At 34.0% G+C, this 14,017-nt stretch overlaps 1 protein-coding gene across 1 annotated transcript; it reads right to left on the minus strand.

Annotated features, from left to right (window-relative positions):
- Positions 1-791: 791 nt before the first annotated feature.
- bmp10l (bone morphogenetic protein 10, like) lies at positions 792-4,347 on the minus strand. Its single transcript, XM_039670325.2, has 2 exons — positions 4,014-4,347; positions 792-1,997 (listed from the first exon to the last, which is right to left on the minus strand). The coding sequence occupies exons 1-2, from the start codon at positions 4,291-4,293 to the stop codon at positions 1,162-1,164; spliced, it is 1,116 nt and encodes a 371-aa protein (XP_039526259.2). The 5' UTR covers positions 4,294-4,347; the 3' UTR covers positions 792-1,161.
- Positions 4,348-14,017: the final 9,670 nt, after the last annotated feature.

The following is a 14,017-nucleotide window of genomic DNA, read 5'->3' on the forward strand; positions in this document are numbered from 1 at the left end:
GTTGAAGCTCAACCCAGCATTAGAGGGCCAGTCGTTGGAAACGGTTGCTGTTGGCGCTCAGGAATCTGACGGCTCTCGCCTCCAACGACACACCACTTGGGATGAGGTCTCATCCTGAGTGAGGGGTCGCACACTTCTCGGGTTTTGACACCTCCTTATCTCAGCTGTGGAAGAGAACGTGTTTGTGGCTCGCATGGCATGCGGCCGTCAGGGGCGAGAGAACACTCGCGCTCGCAGGAAGAACGTTTGGGTTGCAATCAATGTTATTTGATTGTGTGCGGCGGAAGTTAAGCTGATATAAATAGATGCTCACACTTAAAAGTAAAGCTTCTTTCTCGGCATCGATGGTTCCTTTAACATCCATACAACCGTATTGTTGGAAAAAGGTTCTTTAAACTAAGAAAATACACTCTAAAAATGCTTGTTTTAACCCAATTTTGGGTCAAATATGGACAAACCCAAAGGCTGGGTTAACAATGTAATTAAAAAGCATTCTTTAGAGTGTAATGGTTGTTTTAAAGAACTGATCACTGAGAGGTGCTTTGAAGGACCATTTCTGTTCATCACTGTGAAAAAACACTTTATTTTTTAAGTTTTCTAAAATGTTATGTTTGAATATGCAAATGAGGCATTACTGTATGTAATTAAATATTCCTTAATTTGCATACATTTCCAGAACATTGGATAAAGCCGGGTTGAAAATTTTGTTCAACTTTGTCAAAATTGTTTATTTTTGTAAGAGTTATTAGTATTATTAATTAAATATGTTTTCATTTGCATACATTTCCGGAACATTAAGCAAATTTTGTCCAATTTTGTCAAAATCGTTTAGTTTTGTTGAAATATTAAGGTTTGCATTGGAATTGAAACGCGAAATGAAATAAACACTTAAGAATGTATTTTGGATGCTTTCTTCAACTAGTCTGAAAGAACACGTTATGAAAAGCTAAACAGTCCAAAATCTCAAAACTCAATGCATGAAAAACCAAAAAATGTTTTGCGTGTAAAGTCTCTATTTAGTTTGAACTTCTCTCATTATAAGTGACAAATGATTAGCAGTGTGTTGTATATTACAAGTAGGATGTGCAATAGAAAACGGAGTCATTTACAACAAGTAAATATACATGAGGCCTAAATAAAATGAAAACAGTCTTTCTCGGACTATCTGCATCCGCATTCCTTGACCACCATTCCTTCGTATTTATTATTTAAAACCACGACGCCGTTCTCGTTCTCATACAGGAGGGATATGGGCTTTAACTCGGTCGGCACACAGCAGGCTTTCGAGGCCCTCTGAGGACTCTTAAAGTTGAGCAGCGTTTGGATGATGGCGTGTGTGGTCACTTCGCGAGTGAAAGGATAGTCGCACACGCCACGACAAGTGAACGCCTGATAACCAGACGGCGCCAAGACGAACGAGTCCCAAAGGATATCCTTAAAATCCACGTACATCTCGGCTATCTTGCAGTCTTCCGCGTCAGCGCCGCGCCGGACTCTGGAGACGCCGTTGTTTAAGCGCACCTGCTCTTCATCTGTCCTCAGTTCGTTGTCCTCCTCCATCATACGACGTTCGTTTTGGTCATCTGAGAAGACGATCAGCACCGGCTCGTGTTGTCCATCGGGGTTCTTGTCGATGTACAGGTCTACGTTCGCATTCCTAAACGCGTTCAGGTTTTCAACGTGAACCTCCAGCCTGGGGGTCACGATGTTGAGCTTTCGCCAATGTTGAACAGCGTTCGTCATGTCAAAGACTTCCCACCCGCTGTCCTCACGGTGAACGTGCCTCGACGCCAGCGGATCTCTCTCACCTGTGTCGTAGCGTGCGCCCCGGTGCGTGTCGAATACGCTCACCTTCCACCCGGACCCGACGTGCTGGGTCGAGTCTCTGGCGAGGAGTGTGTGCAGACGCAGCTCGGCGCTGACCACGCGCTCCTGTTGCGGCACGGAGAGGTTGAACAGGAGTCGGTGTGTTCGCAGGCTCTTGCTCGAGGTGTGGTCTGTGGGAAAGACACGTTTTATTGAGAAAACAAACGACACCATTTGTCTGATGTCAATCTGGATAAGGAACAAACAGACACCAGGAGATAAAACAAGAAACATGCTTGATTTTTAATGTAACGAATGGTTATTAATAAAGTATTGTTAAAATAACCATTGGTTTTAATTGTAAAAATAATAAATCATAATTATAACAATGACAATAATAATGTTATGCATAAATAATACAAATAATAATTATTAAAATATTATGGCACTAATAATATACAGTATTATAATAATACAAACACCAGAAGAAAAACAAGAAACATTTGAATTTTTAATTTAAAGAACGGTTAAATAATAATGATAAGTATTATTAAAATAGTCATTGGTGTCAATTGTAAAAAAAAGAGAAAAAGATATATATATAAAAAAAGATAATATTAATAATTATCATTTTTAATTTGAAACAATAATATTAATTCATATATATTTGTTAAAAAATATGATAATATAACTACAAACACCAGGAGAAAAACAAGAAACATTTGAATTTTTAATTTAAAGAACGGTTAAATAATAATGATAAGTATTATTAAAATAGTCATTGGTGTCAATTGTAAAAAAAAAAGAGAAAAAGATATAAAAAAAAGATCATATTAATAATTATCATTTTTAATTTGAAACAATAATATTAATTCATATATATATTTGTTAAAAAATATGATAATATAACTACAAACACCAGGAGAAAAATAAGAAACATTTGAATTTTTAAATAATAATAATTCATATCATTATTAAAATATTATAATACTAACAATATACATTATTATAATAATACAAACACCAGAAGAAAAACAAGAAACATTTGAATTTTGAATTTAAAGAACGGTTAAATAATAATGATAAGTATTATTAAAATAGTCATTGGTGTCAATTGTAAAAAAAAAAGAGAAAAATATATAAAAAAAAGATAATATTAATAATTATCATTTTTAATTTGAAACAATAATATTAATTCATATATATTTGTTAAAAAATATGATAATATAACTACAAACACCAGGAGAAAAATAAGAAACATTTGAATTTTTAATTTAAAGAATGGTTAAATAATAATAATAATAATAATAATAAGTATTATTAAAATAATCATAATTTAATTGTAAAAAAGAATGACAATAATATTATATATACATAGTATAAAAATAATAATTATTTTTATTTTATTTTAAATAATAATAATTCATATCATTATTAAAATATTATAATACTAACAATATACATTATCATAATAATACAAACACCAGGAGAATAATAAGAATAGTTAAACAATAATAAATATATTTCTTAAAATATTATAATACTAATCTAATAATATAAAAGTATTAAAATAATGATCACATGGTTTAAGTTAAAGAATGTTTAGATAATTCTAATACTAAAAATAATTATCATTTTAAATAATAAATTGCAAAAGTAATTTCTTTCAAGTTTTTTTTTTTTAGGAAAAATCGAATAGTGATTTCTAAAATATTGCACAAGTACAAAAGCATGAAAAAATGCAAAATACACAGAAATACTCAATAATTAGTAAATCACAACTGAAGCAACATTGAGTTATTAAAACTGATCTGAATAATGACACTGTTGTCTTCTGAACTGCGGCTCATTTTTTTTCATAATTGATCAGTTTAGTTATTTTATTATTTATTAAGGTGAATCTTCTGTATTTACTGATGAATTTGTTATTTTATCACTAATGTGAAGCTTCTGTATTTATTGATTAATTCTCTTATTTTATTGTTTATTAATGTGAAGCTTCTGTATTTATTGACTAATTTAGTTATTTTATTGTTTATTAATTAGTTCATTTATAGTTTAATTAATGTGAAGCTTCTTCTGTATTACTATATAAACACATGTGACTTGACAAGCTACATAAATCCAGTTAAAAAACAAACAAGGCAGGTTCCTTTGCTTTTAGTAACTAACGTTTGTCACGACCCAATCCAGGACGGGCTGGTTACCTTCGTTCCGGAAGCTCCTCACGATGTTGGCGGACGGCGTGGCGCTGCGCTCGGTGGCGAACCGGTTGTAAAGTTCCAGCATGTACTCGGGAGGTTTGGTGCGGCTGGAGCGCGGCTTCAATCCGGGCCCCGGGTCCGTCAGGTTCAGCATGTGGAGGAACTGCCCCAGAACCTCCTGCTTGTCCACACTATCCACAGCTCGGGGAATCGGACCACAGCGACCCGACGACAGCAGCAGAACACAGAGACCCAAGACTCGAGGAAACACAGAAAGAGCCATTAGCAGGATTGTGAGTTGTTAGGATGGTGTGATGTGAGTTTCGGACACCTGGTGTGTGTGCGCGTCGGCCCGGTTCTCTCCCTCGGCCCCTGACAGGTTGATGTGGTGCGAGAAGAGAAACAGCCTCGTCCTTGTGGATCTTGTGATCGGGGACAGAGGGCAGGACTGCGTTGTCGACCCGCTTGTGCTGACAAGTTTGGAGATGTTGCCACTTGGTCTGTGGGCCTTTCCTGAGGGCCACTGGGTTCCTCACACTCTCTGTATCTTCTTTCCATGCATGCCTTTCTCAAACGTATATACGCTCTGACTACACGCACATTCATATAAACAGTGAGCAGACGCTCTTATTCACACTCTTCAAAATAAAGGTTTGACAAAGAGGTTTTCACAGCGACTCTATATAAGGGCCAGTTCTCCAAGTCCCCCTTTAGTAGGGCCCTATGATTTGCGCGATCACAGAATTACGGAATTGGGCTCTATGCATGGCGGTATTTCCGGTGAAGGTGTAAGGACTTTATAACACATAATTGTGACTATATCACACAATTGCGACTTTATATCACGCAATTGTGACTTTATAACAAATAATTGTGACTATATCACGCAATCGTGACTTTATATCACACAATCGTGACTTTGTAACACGCAATTGTGACTTTATATCACGCAACCGTGACTTTATAACAAGCAATTGCGACTTTATAACACGCAATTATGACTTTATATCACACAATCGTGACTTTGTAACATGCAATTGTGACTATATCACACAATTGCGACTTTATATCACATAATTGTGACTATATCACACAATTGTGACTTTATATCACGCAATTATGACTTTATAACATAATTGTGACTATATCATGCAATTGCGACTTTATATCACGCAATTATGACTTTATAACATAATTGTGACTATATCACACAATTGTGACTTTATATCACGCAATTATGACTTTATAACACATAATTGTGACTATATCACACAATTGCGACTTTATATCACGCAATTGTGACTTTATAACAAATAATTGTGACTATATCACGCAATCGTGACTTTATATCACACAATCGTGACTTTGTAACACGCAATTGTGACTTTATATCACGCAACCGTGACTTTATAACAAGCAATTGCGACTTTATAACACGCAATTATGACTTTATATCACACAATCGTGACTTTGTAACATGCAATTGTGACTATATCACACAATTGCGACTTTATATCACATAATTGTGACTATATCACACAATTGTGACTTTATATCACGCAATTATGACTTTATAACATAATTGTGACTATATCATGCAATTGCGACTTTATATCACGCAATTATGACTTTATAACATAATTGTGACTATATCACACAATTGCGACTTTATATCACGCAATTATGACTTTATTACATAATTGTGACTATATCACACAATTGTGACTTTATATCACGCAATTATGACTTTATAACATAATTGTGACTATATCACACAATTGTGACTTTATATCACGCAATTATGACTTTATAACATAATTGTGACTATATCACACAATTGCGACTTTATATCACGCAATTGTGACTTTATAACAAATAATTGTGACTATATCACGCAATCGTGACTTTATATCACACAATCGTGACTTTGTAACACGCAATTGTGACTTTATATCACGCAACCGTGACTTTATAACAAGCAATTGCGACTTTATAACACGCAATTATGACTTTATATCACACAATCGTGACTTTGTAACATGCAATTGTGACTATATCACACAATTGCGACTTTATATCACATAATTGTGACTATATCACACAATTGTGACTTTATATCACGCAATTATGACTTTATAACATAATTGTGACTATATCATGCAATTGCGACTTTATATCACGCAATTATGACTTTATAACATAATTGTGACTATATCACACAATTGTGACTTTATATCACGCAATTATGACTTTATAACACATAATTGTGACTATATCACACAATTGCGACTTTATATCACGCAATTGTGACTTTATAACAAATAATTGTGACTATATCACGCAATCGTGACTTTATATCACACAATCGTGACTTTGTAACATGCAATTGTGACTTTATATCACGCAACCGTGACTTTATAACAAGCAATTGCGACTTTATAACACGCAATTATGACTTTATATCACACAATCGTGACTTTGTAACATGCAATTGTGACTATATCACACAATTGCGACTTTATATCACATAATTGTGACTATATCACACAATTGTGACTTTATATCACGCAATTATGACTTTATAACATAATTGTGACTATATCATGCAATTGCGACTTTATATCACGCAATTATGACTTTATAACATAATTGTGACTATATCACACAATTGTGACTTTATATCACGCAATTATGACTTTATAACATAATTGTGACTATATCACACAATTGTGACTTTATATCACGCAATTATGACTTTATAACATAATTGTGACTATATCACACAATTGTGACTTTATATCACGCAATTATGACTTTATAACATAATTGTGACTATATCACACAATTGCGACTTTATATCACGCAATTGTGACTTTATAACAAATAATTGTGACTATATCACGCAATCGTGACTTTATATCACACAATCGTGACTTTGTAACACGCAATTGTGACTTTATATCACGCAACCGTGACTTTATAACAAGCAATTGCGACTTTATAACACGCAATTATGACTTTATATCACACAATCGTGACTTTGTAACATGCAATTGTGACTATATCACACAATTGCGACTTTATATCACATAATTGTGACTATATCACACAATTGTGACTTTATATCACGCAATTATGACTTTATAACATAATTGTGACTATATCATGCAATTGCGACTTTATATCACGCAATTATGACTTTATAACATAATTGTGACTATATCACACAATTATGACTTTATAACATAATTGTGACTATATCATGCAATTGCGACTTTATATCACGCAATTATGACTTTATAACATAATTGTGACTATATCACACAATTGTGACTTTATATCACGCAATTATGACTTTATAACATAATTGTGACTATATCACACAATTGTGACTTTATATCACGCAATTATGACTTTATAACATAATTGTGACTATATCACACAATTGCGACTTTATATCACGCAATTGTGACTTTATAACAAATAATTGTGACTATATCACGCAATCGTGACTTTATATCACACAATCGTGACTTTGTAACACGCAATTGTGACTTTATAACACGCAATTGCGACTTTATATCACGCAACCGTGACTTTATAACATAATTGTGACTATATCATGCAATTGCGACTTTATATCACGTAATTGTGATTTTCTAACACATAATTGTGACTATATCACACAATTGTGACTTTATGACACGCAATTGTGACTATCACACTATTGTGACTTTATAACACAATTGGTAACACTTTATTTGAAGGGGTGTGCATAAGACTGCAATGACACTGTCATGGACATGAAGGAGTCTTTATGAATGTTTATGACTGTTGTCATTAAGTGTCATTTGGTAAATTATGACACTTTTAATGCAAAGTTGACATTGTTTAAAATGTCTTTGTTATGACAACTTGAAATTAACCAAGAAATCATAACTAGTCCAACATGTTCCATTTTACTTGAGGTAAGGGGAAATATAATGACACTGTTGTTAAAGCATTTGACAGTGTAATAACCCTTAATGACATCTTTATAACTAGTACAATGAGAACAAGTCAAATATTCATGTCACAGTTATAATGGTGTCATGAAGGCCAAAGTCAAAACCAACCATGACATATGACAGGGTAATGTAATGTTAACACAAAGCTAAATAACTTCTTTAAGTTTGATAATTAGACTTGTTATGACATATTTGTGACAGGTTGTGATTTCTTGGTTAATGTCAAGTTGTCATAACAAAGACATTTTAAACAATGTCAACTTTGCATTAAAAGTGTCATAATTTACCAAATGACACTTAATGACAACAGTCATAAACATTCATAAAGACTCCTTTATGTTCATGACAGGTGTTATGTCATGTTTATGTAATGTTATGTTTATGATACTGTCATGTCAGTCTTATGCACACCCCTTCAAATAAAGTGTTACCCACAATGGTATCTTTATAACACGCAATTGTAACTTTATAACACAATTGTGTCTTTATATCACGTTATTGTGACTTTATAACATGCAATTTCAATGTTATATCACACAATTGTGAGATAAAAAGTCACAATTACCTTTTTTATTTTTTATTCTGTGGTGGAAACAAGCTTCCATATGAATTTGCACATAATTTGTCTTAAAGCATATTCAAAACACCACATAGACACATAAGCACATAAGCACATAATCAACACTAAAAGCTGGATTTTCACCACAGAGGGACTTGTTTTAGCATGAAGAGCATTTTAGTAATCTGAACAACCTTTTACAATTACTGAGAACATTTGAAAGGTTCCATGGATGTTTATGGGACCATCGATGCCAATAAACCTTTTTTCCTTTTCTTAAGCGGTCAGAGCAACATACAGAAAGATTGTGTGATCAACAGATGACAAACATTCAATAAAAGTGATTCCTGCACAAAAAAAAAACAAATAAATATTATAAAGCCAGATGCAAACACAATGTTATTCCATAAAAAAGCATGGAAAACTGAAAAACTGAATCTGTAACATCACATCATCACAGCAAAACACGAGAGTCTGGCTGATTTGACCTTGCAATCTGAATTTAATATTATTCTAAATATTCACAAATGACTCTTATGAGGCGGCTCCTTTTAACAAATTAAAGCAAAAATTCAGAAAAAAAAATATATATAAATATATAAATTTATATATATATATATATATATATATATATATATATATATATATATATATATATATACACACATTATATAAATGACAAGCAGTATTACAAAGCAACCACTAGGCGTCAGTGTAAACTCATGCGGTTGATATGTAATGTGATGCAGGTTTACTGTAAGACTATTATTTTAATAGCATTATCAGTTTGATGAGATAATGTGTATTCAAGCACCACTTTGCAAGAGAGGTTTAAAGAGCACAATGAGGGCTAATTAAGGACTGGGATGCTGTGATTGGGAAATCGTAACCAGCTCGACATTATACGGTTTTCCCTGACGCCTGATTTGAGCGCTTGATTAAGCCTCCCTGCAGGCGTCTGATAGCAGCATCTACTGTGTATATACAGCGTCAGAGACACACGCTATAGACGCATTCATCCACAACAGCCATGCAGTGATAAACATGGAGTGGTTTTTAAAATAAGTTGCAAAATGTACGCCACAATGGAGAAACGGTGAGGCAAATGATCTCGACGGGAAGGGTTTAATCCGCAGGATGGACTGCGACACACCGCTGAGATTGCGGTCGTTTATCAGTTTCCAGCTGTGCTGTTCTGCCAGACTCAGAGATTCAGCAACAGAGAAAACACTGAACCACTCCAAAACTCTCACAACATTTTAGGCTTTCCCAATTATGAGAGCATTTTATGATTTAGTTTTAAGCTTCATCCTTCGCTCAGGTCGCTTTGACCCGCAAAATATTTAAAACTAAAACAAAATGGTGTTCATCAGACTTTTGTCACACAAAATTTGGTAACACTTTACTTGAAGGGGTGTGCATAAGACTGACATGACTCCTTCATAATCACGACAGGACACGTGTTATGAATATGAAGGAGGGTTTATGCATGTTTATGACAACTGTTATTAAGTGTCATTCGCTCAGTTATGACATTTATAATGAAAATATGACATTGTTTGAGATGTCTTTATGATGATGACATCTTGAAATAAACCAATACATCATAACCTGTCAGTGTCTTTGTCATGACAACTCGACATTACTTTGACATTGGCTGTCATGAGGCATTATAACTGTGTCATGAATATTTTTCGTGAGCTCAACTACAGTGGTACACATTAAATTTGTCATTAAAAAGTTATAATGTCTTCATGACAGCCAACGTCAAAACCACCCACCTGACAGTTTAATGTAATGTTAACCCATAAAGCTAGGTGCTTTCTTAAGTTTGATGATTAATCTGTTTATGACACTGACGGGTTATGATGTGTTGGTTTATGTCAAGGTGTCATAACAAAGACATCTCAAACAATGTCATATATTTGCATTAAAAATGTCATAACTGAGCGAATGACATTTGAATGTTGCATAAACCCTCCTTCACATTCATTTTTTTTATTGACACATGATACAAAATCCAAACAGAGTGTAAAAAACAAAACGTACAGTATACAATCATTATTTGATATTGAGAAAAGATACATATACAGTGTATCACACATACAACATGAAACAAATGAGAACAATAATTGACAAAACAGAACAAAACAAGAAAGGAAGAGAGAAAAAAGGGGTATTTTTTGGGATAGTTTACCATGAGGGTAGAGAGGGAAAGCTGTGTGTGTGTGTGTGTGTGTGTGTATTTGTGTGTGCGCTAGAATGGATTTATCATGCGTGTAAGTTTGTGTGTGATTGAGTGTTTTGTGTTTGAATGTTGAAATCAGCAGGATTGGTATGAATTACTGTAATCAAATTACTGTGTCCTGGCTATCCTCCTTCTTCATAATCATGACAGGACACGTGTCATGAATGTGGTGTCGTGTCAGTCTTATGCACACCCCTTCAAGTAAAGTGTTACCAAAATGTTTAATTGATTCAAGGAGTTTTGTGGTCAATTTGACCCTCTTAGGAATGAGTGGAAAGCGAGAAATGCTCCAGTACATAGAAAAACATAAACATACTCAAAATCCAAACTAAAAATGCTAAAACTTTACCAATTAATTATTTTATAATGTCTACACATGTATCTGAATCTGAATGCAAAGTTTAGGACAAACCGAGGAACAGCTCATAGCTCCACATAGAGCTGTAAGGCCATCTAAAAATATGAATGAAATATCATATTATATTGTATATTTTCCACAAGAGAACGTAAAGACACCAAATGTAAGATATTCTGAGCTGAATTAAAAGGGTTAAACATGAAATTGTGAGTTATTTTAAATTTAAGTTGAAAGAATGTGATTAAATTACTATATATTTTTTATTTATTGATCAAATCTAGTAATTAAAAGGAAAATAAAATAAAATGTGCATTAAAAAAAATTATCAAAATAAAATAAGCTTTCTGGACAAAAAATAAAATAAAAGCAGGTAATTTTAGGGCTTCGGGTAATTTTGACCCGTGAGGGAGAGATGTGTTTCGGGATGATTTTATGAATGAAACTCGTAAACGTACTTTACCAGTAGAAATTAATTGAAATAACCTGTTAACCACGAAAGTATAATTTAAGACATTTCAACCTGATTGTATTTGAAGAGTTCAGATGCCTCTAAGTGCCATTTGAAATTTTCTTCTAGAATGATGATTTTTATCAAGCTTGTATATTTAAGTTCAGTGATTTCACTTAAATGGCAATGATAATTACCTATTAATTGTTATTTAAGTGAAATTACTGAACTTAAATATACAAGTTTGATAAAAATCATCATTCAAGAAGAAAATTTCAAATGGCATTTAGAGGCTTTTGCATCTGAACTCTTCATATAGAACCTTTTAGGCCTAAAGAGTTCTTAAAATTGAGTCTATATAGAAGAACCCCACTGAACTTTTTGACTCTCACGCTCATGTCATTCCAAACCTGTGAAACACAACAGAAGACATTTTAAAGAAACTTTCAATTCAACAAACTCAATATTTGGTGCATGACGCTAAATTTGATTTGAACTTGCACTCATAAAAAAAAACAAAAAAAAACAAAATCTTTCCGTCTGGATTTTAAGATAAACTGAATTTTATTGACTGAGAGTCAATAACATCAACAGTTTATAATGTTATAAACTGAGAGTCAATAACCATCAATGATTTTAAAGGTCACTTAAAAACGTACTTTTTTGCATTAGCGTTCAACTGTCCATGAGTACGTGTTGATGTAATAGGTCGATGAGTACGTATTGGTGAAATTGGTTTTTATTGAGAGGTTGTGATGTCCATAGAAAGGCGTAGAATTTAACTGTGATTCACTGATTTTTTTTTTTAATCTTCTGTACAGCATGTTAAGTACAGTTTATTTTATTTTATCGTTATCACAAACCACCTTGTAACCAATCAGGGGTGCGTTTCCCGAAAGCATCGTTAGCCAACTGTGGTCGCTAGTTCTGTCGTTCTTATCAAAATCAGTTCAATGAGTCTGTGTTTCCCGAAACCATCGTTCCAACGAACATTCGCAAACAGCATCGCAGAGTTGTGGTTAGAGTCGACCTGTGGTTAGAGGCATAGTTTCTATATTGCTTGACAAAATCTTTTAGTTTGTCAAAAGATTTTGTGTTTGAAGAGTGCGCATGTGCGAACGTGCTTACCATGTAATATCAAAAATATCTTAATTTGTGTTCTGAAGATGAACGAAAAAATTACGGAGTTGAACAACATGAGGGAGAGTCATTACTGACAGAGTTTACATTTTTGGGTGAACTATCCCTTTAAGATCGAAGCAAACACACCATTCACCTGTATATGAGGATTATTCCTCAGTTAAAGGTCTCCTATATGAACTGTCAGTCTTGCAAGTAACACAACATCAAGACAAACAACTTCCAAAAATAAAAGCGCAACATCGTTCACATCAGTGACCTGCAGAATATTACACTGCACGAGAAGACAGATAAAACCATACGAAAATCTCACAATATTTCACTCAGAGTTTCATGATGAATGGCTGTCTTTTGCACATGTCACATGTCAAAATTAAAGTGTATAAATCTTACTCAGCATTACATTTTCAGCTCAATTTGCTAAAGACTATATTTGAAGTCGACATGAAACAGCTCATTTCTTTCTGTAATGTGACATATTTGGAGTAGAAACGAACAGGACAAAAAAACAAAACAAAAGTAGGGCATTGATTTTAAATCAATCGTTAATGTTGAATTACAGCGTCCTCTTGCAGTGTCTCTTCTCTGATGATGTGGGCGGAGCAACCTGTCACTCACATGTTGGAAAACCACCAACATCCAATCAATTCACAAGTGCAAAATCAAGCCCCGCCCACATTTGTTCTCGTCCCTGATTCACTCGATATACGACACGACACAGAGTAAAACACTAGATAATTCATCTTTAGCTAACTGTGTGTGTTGTATATGTACATTTCCCTCTGATAATAGATCACTCCATATTGTAATATGGACTCGTGCATTTTCTATAAAGCTGCTGTGAAATGATGTTTACTACGAAAAGAGCTAAACAAATAAATGTGAATTGATTTGTCAATGACAGTAGAGTGAGATGTAGTTTAAGCTAAACACTAAAACCCCATCTGAGGCTCTGAGGACACTCGATTTTCATTTCCAGGAGCGTAAATAGATAATCCCTCATATTCCAGCATATTCTCTCAGGTCAGCTCGATCTCTCATGGGGAATCATGGGGACGGCACACAGGGCTGTCGTTTACTGCAGGTGTGTGTGTGTGTGTGTGTGTGTGTGTGTGTGTGTGTGTGTGTTCCTGCAATTTTCTCAGAAACTGGTTCTGTTGTCAATAGGTCTTTTGTTTTTCTATAGAGAAAGAGAACAATTTGTTTCGCTCTTTAAATGTCAGCTCGCACACTTTTCACCGTAAAGC

The sequence above is a fragment of the Pimephales promelas genome, chromosome 23 (genome assembly GCF_988280905.1).
Source record: "Pimephales promelas chromosome 23, fPimPro1.hap1.1, whole genome shotgun sequence".
In the NCBI taxonomy this organism is placed as follows: Eukaryota; Metazoa; Chordata; class Actinopteri; order Cypriniformes; family Leuciscidae; genus Pimephales; species Pimephales promelas.